The 18,795-nt window shown below is 38.3% G+C and overlaps 1 protein-coding gene across 1 annotated transcript in view; it reads left to right on the top strand.

Annotated features, from left to right (window-relative positions):
- The window catches only part of LOC136879188 (protein SET), a 45,245-nt gene that overhangs the window by 11,522 nt on the left and 14,928 nt on the right, over positions 1-18,795 (top strand). The window contains exons 2-3 of the mRNA XM_068228985.1: positions 5,176-5,252; positions 13,758-13,918. Of these exons, the coding sequence (XP_068085086.1) occupies positions 5,192-5,252; positions 13,758-13,918 (222 nt within the window). The 5' untranslated portion in view covers positions 5,176-5,191. The remainder of the gene's footprint in view (positions 1-5,175; positions 5,253-13,757; positions 13,919-18,795) is intronic.

Below are 18,795 nucleotides of genomic sequence, written 5' to 3'. Positions count from 1 at the left end.
AGAGTTTAGGCCTACAGTAGGCCTGCCATACTGTATTATACTATGTAACTTTGTTCTTGAAGAAAGCTGTTGATTAGACACTGTGTTTTGAAGAATCAAACGGGGCTGTGTTAGGGTTATAGCTGCAGCTTTCGTCATAGTATGCACTGCGTGATCGCTATTGGCGAATTAAAATATGTACGGTAGTCATTATGGGTTTGAAATCTTACTGCTGACATTTTATACCTTAATGACAAATTCACACTACTTCAGGACAAAGTCTGTGTACAGAGGTCTGTGGTATGAGAAGTGACATACATTACTGAAAGAAAATTACATTGATGGAGAAAGTTAAATCTATGTTTGTACCACATAGAGTTGTGGAAGCTTCAATTGGTGCACCAGAGCCTCTTGCATCATCACCAAGGTAATCAGCATCCATCCGTATTTGTGGGTTCCAAATCACTATTCACAGCTGGAACAGATAAGATCGACTGAGGCTCCAGTAGCATGGAACTCATCTCACGATGCTCAGCAGCCTTAATTTTGAGACACTTATGATAAGCCTTTTGATGCTCAGTGTTGGTAACTTCGGAGTTTTTGGAAATAAGAATAATTCCAAAATATTTTGAACCAGGCCATACTTTTCTGGCTGCTGACTCATTCCATCATAGAATGGGTAACAAACTATGATTTTCAAGATTTTGTCACTGCTGTTAAAAATGCATTATGCCTTACAGCATTCAGTCTGCAAGCCACTGTGAATTTACTAAATGCCACAACAATTCTCTATTTGTAACTCGTTTAGTTCTATATCTCTTATTTTTAAATTGTTAGAAACCAAATTTAACCATCATTGTCTTGGTCTCGCTCTACTTCTTTTACCCTCCGATATGGTCAAGTTTGTCGACTCCATAGCAGAGTCCATTATTTTCCTAGGTAACCTATCCTCCTCCATTCGCCTGACATGACCCCACCACCGAAGCTGGTTTATGTATACACCTTCATCCATAGAGTTAATTCCTAACTTTGACTTTATCTCCTAATTCCAAGTACCTTCCTGCCACTGTTCCCACCGGTTTGTACCAGCAACCATTTTTACTACTTTCATGTCTATTACTTCTAACTTATGAATGAGATATCCTAAGTCCACCCAGCTTTCACTTCTTAAAAAGCAACATCATCATCAACAACTTCAGTGCATCTGAGTTCATTGAACTAAATTTTTAAGTATCAAACTGACCAAGAATAACATTCCACTGGACCTGAGAAGCCAAGAAAAGTGTAATGGAATTTCTGCTGAAAAAAAAGGAAGAATATTCTCAAGAACTTAGGTCACATTGAAAAGAACTCCTCTAGTGTGGTTTATATTATCAATGAATCATTTTCTTAAATTCTTCAGAAATTATGATGTACATAATTTAAGCACTTTCTTGTAGCGCAAATGCTCATATTGTTCCTCTAATTTTTGTTTTCTAATAAAATATTTAACAATGTTATTTTAACTTTTTACAAATTGAAATTTAATAATGGGTGTATGTGCCGAATTATAGAAAGTAGATCTTCAAATGTTTTATTTATGTCAATGTAAAATAAAATAACTGTCCTCTTGTAACAGTTTGTTGAGATAAGACCTTTTTACCAACTAGTGCTTAATAACTTTTCCTGGGCCAAACGGGCGTATTTCAGTTAACTATCAAATTATCAATAATTTAGTTTGAAAATCTGTTAAAATTATTAAAGAACTATTAAGAAATTAATAAAAACTTTAAAAACCATTCAATCCCCCATTACAGTAGGTGCAGAATGTACATTTACTAAAATGTTCCTAGCCAAAAAGAGTTCTCTGAGATACACCTTTTAGGCTTAAGAAGGTAGAATACCCATGGCAAGTTAGGGTAATATTGTTATTACTACTACTTGCTAGCACCATGCTTTCATACTAGGGTTTTCAAAAGTTATGATGCGCTCACTGGTATTCTGAACACAGCAGAACAGGGGGAGTTCCTGGCAAGTAATTAGTGGTCTCCTACTACACCATTGTCTGTACACATGAAGTTTGGTAGAGCTACAGCTCTGTTGTAATCCCAACTCTCTTATATGTAAATGAGACATGGACAATATATAGGCACTAAACAAAAATACCTGAAATCTTCCATCAAAGATGTCTCGGAAACATCAAGAATTTTCTGAAAGGATACACATTCAAATGTCAGTATTCTGGAAGAAGGCAGTAATATGGGCACTGAGGTAACGCTAGCCCAGTGTTAGCTCCAATGGGTTGGACATAACGGTCTGAATGTCCAATCGCCATGTTCCAAAGCAAGTACTGCACTCTACTCTGAACTAAGCAAAGGTAATTGCTGTTGGAGGTCAGAGGAAGAAATATGAGATCTCACTGAATTAGACATCTCCGAACTCCAGACTCTCCTCGTATTTTTCGATCGGCCGGGTGGCACATCAGCTTTACTACCAGCTCCCAGCCGATACAATCAAGCAAGTGGCCAACACCAGCACCTGGAAGCCAGCTTCCCCGATATACCCTTCACTCCATCATGACCACCTTTACCACCACCACTATCACCACGACCTCCACCCTCACCCGCTCCCACCATTCATTCACTACGCTCGTATACTCCCATCATTCACCACTAATGTCTTCATCCCTCCCTATGCAACCCACCTCTGAACGCCCCAGTCTCCTACATATTCCACCCTGCTACTTCAATCGCCAGCAAATCGACGACGCACCTGCTCCAACTACAGAAGCCGCTGCACCACCACCATCGTCACAACCGCCATCTTCGTCCCAACCCTCAATGTTTAGTTGTGTCATTCACAGCGTTGCCACCACCATCACTGAACGCGAAGTCCTACATGAACTTCGCTCAGAAGGCGTCCCAGCACGGCGGGCGTTCCGCATTATGAACTCTTCTGGTGCGACCTCATTAGTATGCCTCTATGTATCGACGGAAAATGCAGTACATCGCCTTATCTCCAGTGGAGCACACATCTACAGACGCCATCACAAAGTGGAACATTCTCGCTCCCCTCCTCAACCTTTCCCTAGACATCACCCCGCCGCTACACGTCGTCGCACCCAGCCAGCTCATCCTCCCTATCAACCTTGTTACCACGTTCGTCCACCCCATAACCCAATTTGTCCCTTCTTCCACACACCTCTGCATACAGATCTTTACAGACTCCTTACAACTTCACGATATCATATCGTCACCGCCCTACAACTCCTCAAACCTCAGCTTCACCCTGGCACTCTCGTCTAAACTACACACCCTCCCTCACATCATCTCCCTTAATTTATTTACTTTGTTTTTTTCTTCTCCTCCATCACACCTCACTCTTTTCTTCACCTCTCCCGGCCCGAGAGAGCGTGTTACGCTCTAGGGGGCCCGCCCCGCCCTTTGAGGGGGAATTAAAAAGAAAAGTATGAGAGTGTCTCAAAGCCACCATGAAGCAGTGATGATGATGATGATGATGATTGTTGTTTAAAGGGGCCTAACATCGAGGTCATCGGCCCCTAATGGTACAAAATGAGACGAAATGGAGTGACAAATTAAAAGTCTAAAATTCTCCACTGACCAGAATTCAAAGCGTGAGAACGAAGAATGAATGGATGGACATGAATTTAAAACAATCAGTGGATGAGACTTGCAATGCTTTACTTAAATAAATGGACGTAAAAGAAGAGGATTACTGACCAAGGGACTGCTGCTATACCATAACGCTGAAACGATGATGCTTGCAGTCTAAAAGGGGTCCAAAATCCAAGTTATCTGCCCCTCATAACGGTACTGATCGCTAGGAAAGTAGAACCATGGTATTTGTCCTGTTGCGGCACTAATCAAAAGTAGCAGAGACTTGCGGTATTCCACACATTATAGTACTACTCAGAAGTTATGAAATTCGACATATAATACAGACCTATGTTTTTCTCACTTTGCGGCGCCATTTACAGGCAACACAAACCTATGGTGTTCATCACATAAGAGTACTAACCACAGGGACCTTCCCCTATCCCGTGGTGTTCCTCTTATAGTGGGTACTAATCACAGGCAAGGCAGAACCATGGTAGCTATCATCCCATGGTCCTACTCATATGGTGGTACTAGTCACAGGTACTGCAAAAGCCGACCACTCGGTGCTCCTGTGTGCTACTAATCACAAACCTATTTGGTACCTAATATAGTGGTACTATGCCCAAGTAAAAGCGACCCATGATGTTCTCTGCGTGGTGGTACTAATCACAAGTAGTTTCATAGTTCCAAGGCAATCATCCCTTGGTTGCCCCTTTTAGTTGCCTCTTACGGCAGGCAGGGGATACTGTGGGTGTATTCTTCGTCCACGTCCCCCACCTACAGGGGGCCATGAAGCAGTGTAACATCTATATTGACAACTAGGAAATATGTGCTCTGAACCACCCAACCTGGTTAAGTAGCATCCATGAAGGAATAACACTATATGCAGAACTGAGATGTCCTATTGCAATGGAACAGCACACTACAGAAAAACCTAGGAAATCCTAGGAAGGATGGGCAGTTACCTACAAAGCCCCCAGTGTTTATCTCTCACGATTGCAGTAGAGTATGCATATTGCAATTTGGGTTGATCAGCCATTTGAGGACACATCAGTAGGAAGACAATTATACTCACAAGTGATCGCCACTGACTACGAAAGGACAATATACAAGCTAATGGTATTGAGTAGGCAGACCCTTCTCTACCTTTTGATAATGACTACTTTGTTGTTGCCGTTTTCTGACCTTCCACATTCCTACAAACTATTCTTCCTTGGAGATGTAACATTTGCTATGTGTTTTTACATCGAACTGTCACAGACAATGGGATAGAAAAGGTCTAGGATTTGGAAGAAAGCGACCATTGCCTTAATGAATTGCCTGGTGTGTAAATGAGAAACCATAGAAAACCATCTTCAGGGCTACCAGTAGTGGGGTGTGAACCCTCTTATCTCCTAACTGCAAAATGACTGCTAGGTGTAACATTTGTGCACCAGTAATGAAATCATGGATGTTAAATGTATAAGTGATCTAATTCCTTACAAAAATAATGCTTCCTTATTATAGTATTATATATTATATTATTATAGTATTATAGTATAATGCATCTATCTACTTAATGATTGTTGTAATAATTGCTGACTTTAAATGTTTGTTTCAGAATCACTTTTCAGTTTATGGAAAACCCATATTTTGAGAATGAATTACTAATGAAGGAATTTCACTGGAGTTCTGTTGGTAAGTAACACTTATATATAATCCAAATGGTTGAAAACATTCCAGTGATGTAATTGATTTACCTTTTCAAAAAAGTGATGAAGTTGATATAATTTTTTATTAAAGTTACACTAAAATATTTCAAAGAAAAAATAAAAATAAATTTAAAAAAATAAATGACTCTTTCTTCTAAAATGGCAGAAACATCAGGGTAAAAGCCATCATTTAGGATAAAGAACAGAACTACAGTATCAGTAGAATTCAACACAGATATAATGTTCAGGATATAGATAAACATATGGTGATTGTGTATTTAAGGGGCCAAGCATCTATATTAACAGCCCCAACACACTTAACCTTATGTTTACAAACTGAACCACAATGAATGATCCAAAATGCCACATTGGACAAACCATGAAATTTCAAAGCACAGTGCACAGAACACAGAAGCCAAACATAGGATCTAGAATAGCCAACCAATTACTAGACAGAGGACATATCAATAAATAAATGAGCCGATTCTGGTGAAGGAAACTTATTGCTCACATGAATGGTTTACCGATGAAAGGGGTTAAATATTAGGGATAAAATTAGTTTTTGATAATATGGAGCAGGTGGGAATTATAGGAACATATAGGCCTGGAAGAGAGGAAAGAGACATGGAAATATTTGCAAAACTATTAGATTATACTCATAAAAACAATAATGATGATATGCTAATAATTGGGGGAGATCTAAACTTGCCTGAAGTTGAATGGAATGGAGCTGCAAGTGAAGCCCATGAACAGAAACTGGCTGATAAGTTAATTTGGGAGGGTGGATTTACACAAGTGGTACAATCACCAACTCGTCTCAATAACTTACTATATGTATTCTTGGTTAAACCATGAGAAATTGTTGATAATACTGAGGTAATTGAAGGGATATGTGACCATAAGGCTGTAGTAATGGATACAGGACTGGTGCCAAAAAAGCTTAATAAGAGGGTCATGCAAGTTAAGAAATTGTACAGAAAAACTAAAGTTGAAGAATTTGGGACTTACCTTAAATCACAATTCAGTTGTTGGTTAAGTGAAGGGAGTAATGTGGATACACTTTGGGCAAACTTTAAAGGAATTATTTGGGAAGGAGAGAAGAGATTTGTATCTGTTAGGAAGGGTAAAATGACCTCAGACCCTGTTTATTATACAAAGGAAATAAGGAAATTAAAAAAAAAAAATGTACAATTGTAAACAGGAAAATCAAAGTGGGTAGGGAGAGTAGAGAAACTGGAAAACAGCTAATAAGGGAACTTAATAGAATGAAGAAGGAAGCAAAAGAGAATTACATGAATGCCATACTTCAGGAGGGTATGACCATAAAGGGAAATGGAAAAACTGTATTCGTATACAGTATTAGGAATCAAAAGGGAAAAGGAATCTAAATTCCCACAATGGTGGGAGAAGGGGGTGAGCAGTTTTTAACAGATAATGAGAAAGCAAATCTATTTAGTAGGGAATTCATAGATTCAGTAGAAGATAGTCAGAAGTTGGGAACTGAAACAGAAGATAGAGAAGGAGAGATACCGGTACATAAGGAAACAAGAAGCTTCTCTTTTACAAATGAGGATATTTTCAGAGAAATCCAATTGCTTCAGCAAGGAAAAGCAGCAGGGAGTGATCAGATTACTGGGGAGGTATTAAAGACAATGGGGTGGTTTATAGTGCCTCATTTAAAATTTCTCTTCAACTATATCATAAATAATAGTGTAATACCAAAGGAATGGAAAGAATCTATAATAATACCAATTTATAAAGAAAAGGGTGATAAAAGGAAACCTGAGAACTACAGACCAGTCAGCCTGACCAGTATAATTTGTAAAATACTGGAGAGTTTAATAGTAAAATATATTAGGGAGGGGGCAGGGGGTATGTGAAGATAAAAATTGGTTCATGAGGAGCCAGTATGGATTTTGAAAGAAATTTTTGGATTTGGGAGGCCAGTTGGATTCCAAGGCATTTGACAGAGTGGAACATGGAATATTATTAAAGAAACTGGAGAGAATAGGATTGGATATACAGGTTATATGTTGGATAAGAACATTTCTAAATTCAAGGGTTCAGAAAGTCAAAGTAGGCAATTATGTATCACAGGAAGAGAAAGTTTGGAAGGTAATTCCACAGGGTTGTAAAATCGGCCCATTACTATTCTTAATATAGGTATGCAAATGTTTTAGGGAACAATGTAACATAAAAAAATAAGATTGTATGCAGATGATATAATTGTTTACAGGAAAATAAATAACAGAGGATTATACGGAATTACAAAGGAACCCTGAGAGTATCCAACAGTGGGTTGAAGAGAATAATATGAAGATTAATAGAGGCAAATCAATTGCCACAACATTTACAAACAGGAGCTTAAAAACTGAATTTAAATACATTTTGGATGAGGTAATTGTCCCAAAAGATGGCAAGTGAAAATACTTACGTGTGAGATTTGAAAGTAATTTGCACTGGAAGGGTCATGTTGATGACATTGTTGGGAAAGAATACAGATCGTTACATGTCATAATGAGGCTACTTAAAGGATGCAACAAAGAATTAAAAGAGAAAACTTACTTAAGTATGGTTTGTCCATTATTGGAATAATGCATACAGTGTTTGGGATCCTCACCAACAATACCCAATGAAAGGAATAGATAGTGTGCAGAGGAAAGCAGCAGGATTTGTAACAGGAGATTTCAGGAGAAAAAGTAGTGGATCAGAAATGTTACAGGAACTTAGGAAAGCTTTAAGTATGAGAAAGGAGAAAACTAGATGTACAGGATTATATAGAGCCTATACAGGAGAGGAAGCATGGGGAGAAATCTGTGTGCTGGGCTGAGTGGCTCAGACGGTTAAGGCGCTGGCCTTCTGGCCCCAACTTGGCAGGTTCGATCCTGGCTCAGTCCGGTGGTATTTGAAGGTGCTCAAATACGTCAGCCTCGTGTCGGTAGATTTACTGGCACGTAAAAGAACTCCTGCGGGACTAAATTCCGGCACCTCGGTGTCTCCAAAAACCGTAAAAGAGTAGTTAGTGGGACGTAAATCAAATAACATTATTATTATTAGAAATCTGTGTGAGTCTTCAGTTGGAAAATAATTGTATTGGCAGGGCTGACCACAAGTATAAAATTAGACAGGATTTTAGCAGAAATGATTGGGGTAAATTTTCATTCATTGGGAAGGGCGTGAAGGGGTGGAACAGTTTACCTGGGGAAGTGTTTGATCCTTTTCTAAAATCTGTACAGTCAATATAACCACCATTTTAATGAACGTCAAGGTGTTTGCAAGTAAATATGCTAATATGACCACGAGGGATTTAGAGGCCTTCCTAAAACAAGCTTTGTGGCCAGATATACTGGCACATACTGAAGTTCTCCTTTTAGTCAACTCCTGAGCAACCAATAGAGATGAAAAACTCCAGTTCCTGAAGGCACTGAATTCATCAAGAAGCTAATTCAAGCAAAGTGTACAGGCACTGTACTGCCTGTAGATGTTTCTTCTTCCATCCATACAAAAGTACTGTTGTCGTGACCTACCTGTCCAGTGAGACAATCTCGTAGGTTGGTCACCAGGCCGTTGGATGTTGAAGTATTACCTGACCTGCCGAGCGGAATGTAGGGAGGTAATTTGTAGGTATGACTCGTCCCACAGCTCACGAAATAAAAGATGATGTGATTTCCCTGTCCTTTATTACTGAGGACAACTACAACTACTATGTACAGTATATTTACAAGTATGAATGTGATGATCTATAGAGAGAGCGAGCTTGTTCCACGCGCCTACTTTTCTACTACGCGTATCTCTGAATCTTGCCCTACGGCACTTGGGCTAGGCTCGAAAAGAATCTCGTTCTGACAAGTACGAACTACTGGCTGGAAGAAGGCCCCGCGCCATCTTGGCCAGGGGTTATATCTCCGCTCCTGAACTCAAACTTCTATCCCTACCTCCTACCAAGGGGTTGGGTCTTACGGGCATTACCAAACTAATCACCTTGTTGCTAGCGCCCTCAAGTGACTATTCTCAATAGTTGTCATAGTAAGTGCTGCCACCTAGGCACTACTGTCTTCTGTCTCACTTTGTACTCATCCTTCCTTGTTTTCCTAGAGTGCATCTGTACTGGCCCAGAGTGGCCTTGTACTCTGCTTTGTTCCTTTGTCGGGCACCAGGCAGGCCGCCTGGCCCGCATACTAACTTTGTTTGTTGATACATAGTAAATATCTTGTTGTGATCAACAAGTCTCCGCTCTTGGTCAACAACTTTTGTAAGCGAGCGCGTTTCGCAAACTGCTCTCCAATACTTAGCTGAAGGCTTCCTTCGGCTTTCCAATTATTAAATCTAACTATTATTATTACACTTATTATACAATTACTCAATTACTACAAGGTGTCTCCTGTCATTGATCATCATTCTAACACTAATTAATCTCCTCTGACACTTTGAGCTCGAGACTCGGCTGTGAACCCCGGCTGCCTTCCACCTGGCAGTCCGCCGGTTTGAGCCCCTGGGAGGTCGGTACACGACACTGTGAAATTTATCAGAGATACAATTATAGTATCTTCTGACAATGACATTAATACAAAGGTGGATCAAATATAAATGGGAATTTGAATGTACTGCTGCCATTAATAATAATTCTGAGGCGAGGCTTTGCCAGGATGTTGGTGGGGGTGTCTGGAGAAGGGGTTTGCATGCATGAATGGCGGTGGAGAGCTGGGCTGCAACAGTACACCATGAATGAACAAGAAGTGCACACGTCTTTTGCGCAACGAGTCATAATCAAATTTCTCACAAAAGAGGGCTCCAAACCTTCCGGAATTTTGAGACGGCTCCGCACACAGTTTGGGGAATTAACTTTGCAGACTCGAGCGTATCAGTGGACTAAAAAATTTGTGGCAGGAAGAGAAGCTGTGGAAAATTAACCCCATGAAAGGAGACTGCAGACAAGCATCACTGCAGACAACATTGTTGCCATTTGTGACATTATTGGTGAATATCGGCGAATAAAAATTTTGCAAATTGTTTAAATGTAGGAATAAGTTATGGAAGTGTTCAAACCATTATCTGAGATGAACCTCCATTTCAGAAAATTGTCTACCAGGTGGGTTCCTCATCTCCTCACCCAGGAACAAAAAACTTTACGCCAGGAAGTTTGTCAGAGACTCCTGCATTGCTACGAGGAGGAAGGAGAGGATTTCTTGTGTCGTATTGTGACTTGTGATGAAACTTAGGTGCATCATTACACTCCAGAGTGAAAGAAAGCAAGCAAGCATGGAGTGGCGGCGAAGACACAAAGCAGGTCCAGTCAAGGCCAGAATGTGCCCATCTGCTAGAAAGGTGCTTGCAACCGTTTTCTGGGACTCTGCGGGCATTTTGCTGGTGGATTTTCTTCACAAACAAAGGACAATTATTGTAGCTTATTATTGTTGCCTTTTGGATGAAGCAAAAGCTGCGTGTCGCAGCAAGCGATGCCGGCAACCGATCCGAAACGTCATTCTTCTCTATGACAATGCAAGGCCACATACTGCCTCTTTAACACGGGAAAAAATGGAGGAAATTCACTGGATACCTCTGGAACGCCCTCTGTACAGTCCATATTTATTGCCCTATGACTTCCATTTGTTTGGACTGCTCAAACAAGACCTAGGAGAACAGCGGTTCAATGGTGATGCAAGTGTAGAAGAGTTCGTGCACAACTGGCTCCACACATGTCCGTCTTCTTTTTATCAGGACGGCATAAAAAACTTACCAGTCTGATGGAGAAAATGTGTATCGAAGACAGGACACTACAGTATATATGAAAGTGATCTCTATATATGTATTCTTTTGGTTCATGCAATATTTTTTCTTTTAAATTCCAGTTTATATTTGATCTGCCATCGTATATGGCATACCTTGATTCATTTGTGCATTTCCAGTTCTTGGCAGAAAGATGCTCTAACTTAACCAGTTTGCTTTTTTATTTTCCTTATTTGTTTCCAATGTGGCTACACCAAAGACTTTCCTGACATATTTTAAAGACCCTTTGAGTAATGCTTCAAAGGAAGATTAACAGAAGAGTGTGTCTGTGAGAAATATGATCAGTCTGCTGTAAGATTCCTTTCAAAATGGGCACCTCCACCGAAAACAATCTGTCAACCAAGACTGAAAACAGTTTAGATTACAGTACAGATTTGTAGTTATTCAGTTGTCATGTCTATTCAATCTTATATTGTGCAAGATGGTGATAATTTTTTATCATGCTGAACAGAATTGAATGCTTTATCGTAACCTTTAAAACATGTAAAAATATTGATGTTTACATTGTAGCCTTAATGTACAAGTAGCTGAAAGCTGAACAATGCATTGAGAGTTCCAAGTCCATTCCTGAAACTAAACTAAAAGTGTTAGTTTGCTCACACTTCCGATACTTATATATGATTGTGTATAATCTTCAGAAAGAATAATAATAATAATAATAATAATAATAATAATAATAATAATAATAATAATAATAATAATGTTATTTGTTTTACGTCCCACTAACTACTCTTTTACGGTTTTCGGAGACGCCGAGGTGCCGGAATTTAGTCCCACATGAGTTCTTTTACGTGCCAGTAAATCTACCAACACGAGGCTGACGTATTTGAGCACCTTCAAACTGAGCCAGGATCGAACCTGCCAAGTTGGGGTCAGAAGGCTAGCGCCTTAACCGTCTGAGCCACTCAGCCTGGCTTCAGAAAGACTTGAAGGGCATGGCTCATTAAGCTGATGTCTTGTCAATGGTCTTCTAAAATATAGTTACAACGATTGACTTCAGCCAGGTCTCTTTGGGATAATGCTGCTTCTGTACATATGCCAATCCTTTGTTACCAGCAAGTCTGCTTCCAAATACTTGTGTAAGGCTGTCAAACATTCTTGACTACAGTATCACATTTTCTTTTGTTAACACTTGTTCTTTTCCTACTCCAAAGTTATGAAATTTGCAAGATGTAAAAAGTTTGTTTTCCTGTTTTTATGACTTCTCTTTACCCTGTATAGTACACTAATTCTTCAAAGCCTGAAAACCATCTTCAGTAAAGAGGCTGATCATCTTGCCTTTTAAAAACATTAAATCAATGAACTCCTCAGGCCCTTATGATAAACTATGTTATTTAGCTAATTACCTAGATATTAATATCTATGTAACTAGCATCTTTGTTACGGTACTGTTACCTACTCTAGTACTGGTAAGTCATTAACGAAGGTTTCAAGTACCTCATTATAGGTTGTTCTACCTTTTGGCTGGTCCAATCATGGCTGTGACCTCTATACATCTCTGTCCTTTGCCCTTTTCTTTACCTCTGCATACCTTTCCTTTTCTAAGGATATCTGATAACTGGTATCTCCTCCTTGCAAATGGATCAAAAGCGGCATTCTGTATAAGAAGAATGCTTCACATAGCACAACACAATGAATACATGCTGTTCTACTGTATACATCACTCGTTAAACACATAATTAGCATTCCTACAGAAACTACGCTATTTTAAAGTGAACACATTGGACATGCTACCAATACTACAGATGCTGAACTAAACTATTGCTGTGAAGCAATGGTTATCTCTAACGTATAGCATTAGATCATTTTAGCCAGTCATGAAGCAATATAACTCTCAGCAAATGAGTCACCCGGCCACGCTATCGCCTTCCGTACGTGTTCCCCCTGACACATGGAGTCAGCCAAAAAAAAAAAAAAACCCTGTATTACTTCGGGTGGAGAGCGTAGTGGAAAATATGGAGTAGAAATATTACTTACAAAGAAGATGAAGTCTTTGGGGGAAAACATTTAGCACTTTTTAAACCATTCCTGTATCTTTATTAAATCAAGACATAATATTTTGGTATTGTTCATTATTCATTTTAGATGTCCAAGTAGCGTATACCCTTCACTGTTCTCAAACAAAGTATAGCCTATTAAGATGCTGTTCCATTTACAGAAGTCAACTAACACCTGACCTCTGTTATTCTAACTCTGACCCCATATTTCCCAAATATTTCGTCATCCTGTCCTTCTCTGACAACAATGTTCTAGTTACCCATTATCACCACAGATTTATTCTTCTTTTTGCTATCATTAATCTTTTCTATTTATTCATAGCAATCTTCTATCTCCTCTTTTGAGTGTTGGCTGCTTGGCATATACTCGTGAACTACTACCAGACCTTTGTGATTACCTTTCAGTCTTAACATCATTATACTTTCATTTACATACTCAACTTGATGACTGGTTGGATTACCAACAGTTCCTCCATCAGTTGTCACAGATAGCCTAGACTTTACTGAAGAGTAAATGAGGAGTGGGGTAGTTGGCAAGTTTTTCTTCTTTAAAAGAAATGCAATTAGAACTGGGCAGATCTCAAGACTTATGCTGTTCACACATTTAAGTATATATTCCTATTTGTTCTTTGTGCTCGTTTTCAAACATGATCCTTTTTCTCACTTCACCTCTCTGAAATAAGATATTCCTTTCGGTTGGTTTACAGAAGGAGAAAGGTCAGAAGGCTCTCAGATACAGTGGAAAGAAGGATATGAACAATTAAGAAGAATAAAGAAAACTGTCAACGAGACCCTTGGAAGAGAACGTAACTCATTCCTCGACTGGTTCAATGATCATAAGGATCCTGTTAATGACAACATTGCATTGGTAAAGTGATCTACTTAAATGATTCTACTTAGGTGTGTGACTCACTGATAACGACAAGCTGAAATTGGGATTATTTTTCAGGCAGAAACAGTTATACTTCTTGATGATGATGTGGTTAAGAGAGATATATTTAGAGATATTTATTGCAATAATTAATTCCAATGAGCCAAAGGCTCATACAGAGGAATTGTACAATGAATAATATATTCAATGGCAGATTTACAAACTCTGATCATTGTAAAAATGAAATTCTCCAAATGATTAACCTCTATTTTTTAAATAATCCCTTTATCTGTATTCCACACTCATATATCCCCTAATTATGCAAACAAAAATACAAAAAAAAAACAGGAACTAACAGATGTTGAAAAGTCATTTACAGAAAGATAGGCATATGGGCAAGAACACATACTGTATTACTTGTAGGATAAACACTGTGATTAGTCAAGTACGGTGGTAGAAAGAAACAAGTACAAATTAAGTCTAACAAAAACACAGGGCATCATTTCTTGTGTGAATTCTTTCGATGTAGAGAATAAAAACAGGTTATATCAATTTGGGTCTGGAAATGCCCAATTCCCGAGTATTCTGATTTTCAAGTATGATCTTTGTGTAGGATATTGAAATATGATTATTTTCTAGAATTATGATAGAGCTTTGTTGCCATTCTTTAAATCCAATATTCAAAACACCTACCCTCTGCCTGTATAAGACAGACAAGGGCGTAGCCATGGGGTGGGAATTACTGGGGATTAGAACCCTCACCCCCATCATGGAATGTTTTTACAAAAATAAAATAAACAGAAACTGACAAACAATAAACTAAATAAACATTCAGAGACATTATTGTAAAACCAACAGATCTGTTCTATCTACTTTCTAAGAAGCCTCAGAAATTGGATGTTAGATTGTAAACTGTACATACAATCATAAGGATCTAACTAATGTCAACATTGCATTGGTAAAATGATCTACTTGAACTGTTGATGCCGATCATATTGTTCTTGTTATTTTAATGTAAGATTGTGTAGTGTACTGCAGTCTGAATATCAACATAATTCATTTGTATCAGTGTCCTTATAATGAAAGTCATGCATTCACCTTCATTTTGTAACTGAACCCCACCACCATCGACCAATCCTGACTACACTACTGCTGTATACAGACCTCGGTCTGTTACCTTATTGACTTTTGAACAAGTTCCAAGATTCTTAACATAGTTCTCATTGTCTGAAAAGCTTTACAGTTTGTAGTGTCATTCAGTTCAGCCACGATATATAGACATTATAATACATCAGTGTCTTAGATTCAGCCAATTAACATACAGCAGACACTAAGTTCATACTAGACAGACTGTTAACTCAGAAATTAAGTGTTCCTGGGACCACACAGATGTGACTTAATTTTCTTTCCTACATATTATTTTTTGTGGCTGCAAAAATTAATACGTGAAATATTTCAGCTCAGAACTTTGGCCGGTAAGGGATTGCCATCTAAGATTCAATACTGTGAGAGTAATTTCAAAGAATTCTTGCTCTTGATGATAAGTGCTGTGAGTCAGAATTTCTCCCACAACATTTATCACATAGCAGTTTATGCAGGTGTAATGACGATGTGAGGAATCTATTCCTGACACTTTGTGCAATATTTTTTTTAAACCCCGTATAGCAAGGTATGAATTGAAAGCAGCACACAATAACAAGTCAGTGTGGGAAGAGGTTTTTGTTTTTTTCTTTACGTCGCACCGACACAGATAGGTCTTATGGTGACAATGGGATAGGAAAGGCTTAGAAATGGGAAGCAAGTGGCCATGGCCTTAATTAAGGTACAGCCCCAGCATTTGCCTGGTGTGAAAATGAGAAACCATGGAAAACCATCTTCTGGGCTGTCAACTGTAGGGTTTGAACCCACTATTTCCTGGATGCAAGATCACAGCTGCGCACCCCTAACCACACGGCCAACTCGCCCAATAGTGGGAAGAGGGAGAAGTAGAAAGAGAACATAAAAATTTCAAGGACAGTCTTCACATATTCTTATTTTTCTCTGCTGGAAACCTAATTTTTGATTGCAAAAGCTTAAATAGGCATTTATAGTAAGTGAAGGTGCTTATCACCCCAAGTGCACTGCCATTGTATTGTACTTCAAAGGAGAGTTGTAGTGGTGTTCCAACAATGTACTGGCCAGCATCTTGGAAATATGTTGATAAACTTCATTATTAGGTATTTGCGTTGATGCTGCGGTATCTAATTAAAGTAGAGAGACTTTCACCTTTCAATGAATGTATTATTTGTGTTATTGAAAGAGAACACTTAATTGCAAGGACATGTTTAGTATCTCTGTTTTGAGACATTTTCAGCTTAGAAGGTAATAACATACAAAATGACAGAAGACACATTATTTAAAATGCAGATAATAGATATGTTAAAAAGTTTAAAAACAGGGAAGTTAATATGGTACTCAACATTCTTTCAGAATTTCACCAACGTTAACACACTTATTAAGTTATATTTCTTTCTTTCTTTCTAGATTCGTATAACATCTAACAACACCGAAAGATTCAAGATATTAAAATCTATATTGCACTACATTTTATAATCAAGGGGAGTTTCCCCAGCTATGATTTCACCTTTTACTATAAAATTTGCATACAGTAATGGTTCAGTGTCAAGCTTATATAATTGTTTACTAATTTAGGAACAAGAAAATCAGTGAGATAGAGTAACATTATAAAGACATAGTATTTTTCACAAAGAAAAAAGAAGATGACAACTATGGCATATAATATTTCTAAACTTTTTAAAATATCCGTTATTGGTATTTTAATTAATGTTTATCGTCATTTTGTGTGTTATTGTCTTCTAAGATGTCTCAAAACTAACAAGAGACCATCAATCAATGTTAAGAAAACTTGAAACCGATTTATACACCATACAAAAGAGCACTCTGAAATATATAAAACCCTTGAATATTATATCTTACTGTGCATGTATATACGAGTTACAGGGCAGTAAATATGTGCGGGTGGGAGTCGTCAGTGTCCAATTGGAGTGAAGTTATTTTGAACTGCTGGTGCAATGTAAAGCTATTTGCTTTACATCGCATCAACATAGATAGGTCTTATGGCGATGATGGAGAGGGCAGGGCTAGAACTCAGAAGGCAGCGGTCGTGGCCTTACTTATGGTGCATTTGCCTGGTGTGAAAATGGGAAACCATGGAAAACCATTTTCATGGCTGCCAACAGTGGGGTTTGAACCCACTCAGATGCAAGTTCACAGCTGCGCACCCCTAAGCGCACGGCCAACTTGCCCGGTCGAAATGTAAAGAGAAGCGGCCAAGAGAGAGAGGGGGGGTAGACAGCACTGTGAGTGCAATGAACCATACAAACACTGTACATCTGAAAAGTATGTATTCATTTCTTTTAAATCGTAATGCAGTAATCACAAAACTTGGAATTAATTTATGCATCTTTTAAAGACACAATTAAATACAGTACTAACCTGCAGTTGTGTTTTAATTGCATGAGGGATAAAAATATTCAAGGTCAACATTTAAACACTGTATGTATGAGTATGTATTGATTAAATAATTAGATACTCACCAATAATGTGGCAGTTGTGTTTAATCCCCTTCAAGAAATTCAATCTCCTGTGAATGATAATGGAAATTAAGGAAAAAATGTTCAAAACATAATAGCTTCTTGGACCAGCTACATTTGAGTAAAGACAGCTGATCACAATTATTATTGTCCTCCATGAGGAATTCGCAAGTAGCAGTTCCTTTTCTAATACAATAGTCTGTGTTATTTTCAAAAGTTTCTTTCGTGCTAATTAAGCCCGCTAATTTCCACCCATGTCTATGTGACAAACGGAAGTACGGTGAACTTTCTTGATTGTAGATCAATGACATGCATTTGATAATACTGTTACAAGTTCACATCAATATTATTTAACACAACTAAAGCACAGATATGTTGGTCCATTGTTTTGAACATTTGGAAAAAATTCCTTCTAACGGTTGTAATTCAGAAGTTGTTTTTGCTGGAATGATTTGTACTTTTCACTTTTCAGGTTCATAGTTATTTAATGAAAGTACTTCATGTATTAAATTAGTATCTTTGTGAGGCACCCAGGAATCCACCAGTAAACAGTTCGATGGACCAGTGTGAGGTAAAAATGTCAACTCCAGAAATATATGGAAAAGGACTTTTGTTATTTTTCCACATTTTGACCACTGCTCAATTAAATTAGGAGCTTTAAACATACCCTGCTGGAGAGCTTGACTTGTTGGTTTTGATTCCTTCAGTACGATAAACAGACAGGGAAGGAGATGTTCCATGCATGATACAATTGGCATAATTGTGAATGAATGTGTGTTTTTTAATTGCATAACACCACACACTATCTTCTTATCACGCTGATGAAGTGCTCTCCCAGAATGTGATTCTTTATTGATGCCAGACTGATCTACATTATACACATTGTCAACACCATACTGCTTTATAAGCAGGAATGCAGTATGTCGTTAGTAGTTTCATCATCATCGTCATCATCATCATCATCATCACCTTTTTGTGTGTGTGATAAACTGTAATTTTTCATCATCCTATGTGAAAATGCTGCTTGAAATTCCATACCCATGTTGCAGTTGCTGACAAAGGCAAATCAAGTGATTTGGGTTCTTCATGGGCCCATTTTTGTAAGTTCATATTGTGCACTACCAAGTTGTTTGCGCAGTCTTCCATAAATTTAGTAAACACCAACTCGTAGAACTGCTTATATTTATCCTCGACTGTTAAACTAGAAGATAGACTTGCCATTAGAATCCGCTTTTGCAATATCTTCCTTGAAACGGTACAACTGCATCTCGTGCTTCAATC

Source organism: Anabrus simplex, chromosome 8, assembly GCF_040414725.1.
Source record: "Anabrus simplex isolate iqAnaSimp1 chromosome 8, ASM4041472v1, whole genome shotgun sequence".
NCBI classification, from domain to species: Eukaryota; Metazoa; Arthropoda; class Insecta; order Orthoptera; family Tettigoniidae; genus Anabrus; species Anabrus simplex.
This window is presented reverse-complemented; position numbering and strand designations above follow the sequence as displayed.